This window comes from Sitodiplosis mosellana, unplaced genomic scaffold (genome assembly GCF_009176505.1).
Source record: "Sitodiplosis mosellana isolate CC-2019 unplaced genomic scaffold, AAFC_SMos_1.0 Smas_scaffold_4894, whole genome shotgun sequence".
NCBI lineage: Eukaryota > Metazoa > Arthropoda > Insecta > Diptera > Cecidomyiidae > Sitodiplosis > Sitodiplosis mosellana.
Window position 1 is genome coordinate 7,301 of NW_022600136.1, and position 2,883 is coordinate 10,183.

Consider the following 2,883-nt stretch of genomic DNA (forward strand, 5'->3'; position numbering starts at 1 on the left):
ACTTTTATTCAACTTTAAAGTTCGCTGGGGGCCCTGGGTGCCCCAAGAACAATCATAGTGTTAAACAGCCATATGCAACTGATGGATGTGATACTAAAGTTATTCCAATTTGTAATACTTATCTAATTGATTTCAATGTTAGTACTGTTAAACAGAGGGTAACTGAATTTTTTAAAAGAAGTAGAGTGTGGAGAAAATATAAGAAATATTGTAAATATATAAATATGATATTTATACCAAATAAACCACCTTTGGCGAAGAAACGCAAAAGAATAATAATAATAATAATTCTATACATTCAGTAATTATGTAAGAAAATTGTCAGTATTCTATATTAAAAGTGGCGCTTTGTTCGTTTCGTACTGATGTGATGAAATTAGCACGACTGGTTGAATTTTTGAATGAATCACCCACTTTATTTGCATATTTGCACATTTGAGGCACTTGAGCTCTGATTTGCTTGTTCAAGAGCCAATTCCTGATTTTTAGGCAGTCAGTGTGCCACAAAAAGCGTACGCTCCCTCCAATTGCTATGACGTTGCGTACATTTCAATCAACTTTTCCGTGTTTTCTAATATACTAACGATTTCTAAAAGTTCAATATCGAATCTTATGTTGAAAATTCATTAAAATCCTATGTCAATATTGTTGATCCACATCATTGTCATTGTCTTCTGTCAGGATGGTTCACGTATAGCGAACATAGCCACGAGCATCCACCATGCGATCGGATTACTTATGCCCAAAACTTCCCCAGAGAATATAAAATGTGTTTGTCAAACACTGAAAGTAAGTTGATTTTATAAATAGAATTTAAGAAATTCACTGAAATAATGATAAATAATTTTTCTTATAATATAAAATACGTATCATCAGTTATGTGGTTATGAACTGGATATCGACTTTCCAAAAGAAACGGATGATCTAATGAACCAATTAAGCAGTTGTGAGAATACAGACGTTTCTACTCAGAGATTGCTTTCAAGTGTTATAGAACTACGCAAAAATCGATGGGGTCGCAACAATGACAGTAATGGTATTGATCTCCTATACAGTATAGTTAACTGATTCGTGTACCTAAATTGAATGGTTTGGAGTGAAAATGTAATACAAATTTTGCATTACAAAAAAGTTGAGCGGAAAAATGTCGATGATGAATGAGCGGAAAAGGGATAGCTATATAGTAAACTATAGTGAACTATATAGCTATCCCTTTTCATTTGACATTTTTCCGCTTAACTTTTCTGTATTACATTTTCACTCCAAACCATTCAATCATTCCTTATTAAAGATATTTGAATTATTTTTTATTGCTTAAGTGAAACGTAGTCGGTTACATTAAGCTATTTTACCAATTGACTGATTTTTCCTATGATAAAATTATATGAATAAGCTAACTTTTCTGTATGTATTTTCATCATCAGCGTCAAATCCACTATTGGATCAACAATGTGGCAAAGAATTCAGTAATGATCCAGTTTTCTATGGACCAGATGGAAATGTTCTCACTGAAGAAGAAAGTGCATTTCTTTGGAATGCCACTACTTGTCCAGCTGAGAACTATTACGATGATGATGAGTATGATTAATCCATCGAATGCAAGAAAAAAACACGATTTTGATACATTCTTCTAAATTACAGAAACGATCCGGATGCTCTAGTTGAAATAGAGCCTGAAATGGACTTAGAAATTCAGTTGGCGTTTAAAGATTTTGTCACTTACCAAAATAAAAAATGATGTCAATAACTTGAGAACATTTGACAGCTTTGGAGGAAATGCGATCCTTGTGCAGATTAAAATGCAAGACACAAAGTTTTTTCATATAAATAATTGAAAATCTCCTTTTATTCATAATTTGTGACGTTAAAGAACACAGAATTACTAAATTTCCTTTTTTTTTTCAACATAAAAGCACGTTAACATACAACATTGCACGCGTGTTTGATCAAAATTTTTGTAACTTCGAATATTTTTTGATGAGATCGTGGGCTTCAGTTGAAAATTTTAGATCATAAATGTATGTGCGTTCGTTCAGAACATAGCCAGAATTCAGTTTGTATTCTCTTCCCGAAGCTACAAAAATATATTTTTTTTTCTGCAAAATCTTGTGCTCTTAATTTTTCTTAATGTGTATCCTAGGTGTATCTTATAATGAGTACGAATGATGAAAGGTAAGTTGCTGCAAGCTGAGAAGTTCTCAGTGAGAACAACACTGCGGTTTCTTGTCAGTTCCAAAATTTTATTTTATTCTATTTTATTTTTTATTTTATTTATTTACACCGCCAAAAACTGGCTGAATATTTTGGTTTGCAGGAAAACGATCCCAAGAGTCATGAATAACCTGGTCTCTTCGTGTTTGTACAATACAGAGTATTTTCATACATAACTTACAAGGATACATCACTATTGGTTACGGTCTTTGAGCAAAATCACATATGCCATAGTTTAGGGCTTCGATAGACTAGCTCCACACTACTCTCCGTTTTGGCCCATGTGAGCAATTATTTTTTGCTACATCGCTTTGAAGTTTTCCAATATAGCCATATATTCCGCATTTTGACAACTTTAATTTTGGTCCATACTCGTCCCTTATTGGTTATATCGCTTCAATATCTTCAGCAAATTTGTAGCTAAGAGTACAAGTAACAAAGTTTATGAACATTCTATGCCTCAAAAATTGCATCTGACTAGGCTTATAGGGCAAAATGTCGAAAAAAGAACGATTTATCCCAATTTTTCCCATTTTTTCGACCATAACTCGTAAAACATCCATTTGTTTTGTTTTCTAACTTTGGCATTATTGTAGCCAGCGTCAAACTTAACAACTCTTCTGAACACATTATCCCAAAAAAATCACATCTAGCCCACTTTTTTGGCTCAAA

General features: G+C 32.9%; 1 protein-coding gene across 1 annotated transcript; it reads left to right on the plus strand.

Annotated features, from left to right (window-relative positions):
* The first annotated feature begins 621 nt into the window (after nucleotides 1-621).
* LOC129572390 (polyadenylate-binding protein-interacting protein 1) lies at nucleotides 622-2,104 on the plus strand. Its single transcript, XM_055452339.1, has 4 exons — nucleotides 622-789; nucleotides 877-1,036; nucleotides 1,425-1,578; nucleotides 1,642-2,104. Exons 1-4 carry the CDS (start codon nucleotides 637-639, stop codon nucleotides 1,736-1,738), a joined length of 564 nt encoding a protein of 187 aa, XP_055308314.1. The 5' UTR covers nucleotides 622-636; the 3' UTR covers nucleotides 1,739-2,104.
* Nucleotides 2,105-2,883: the final 779 nt, after the last annotated feature.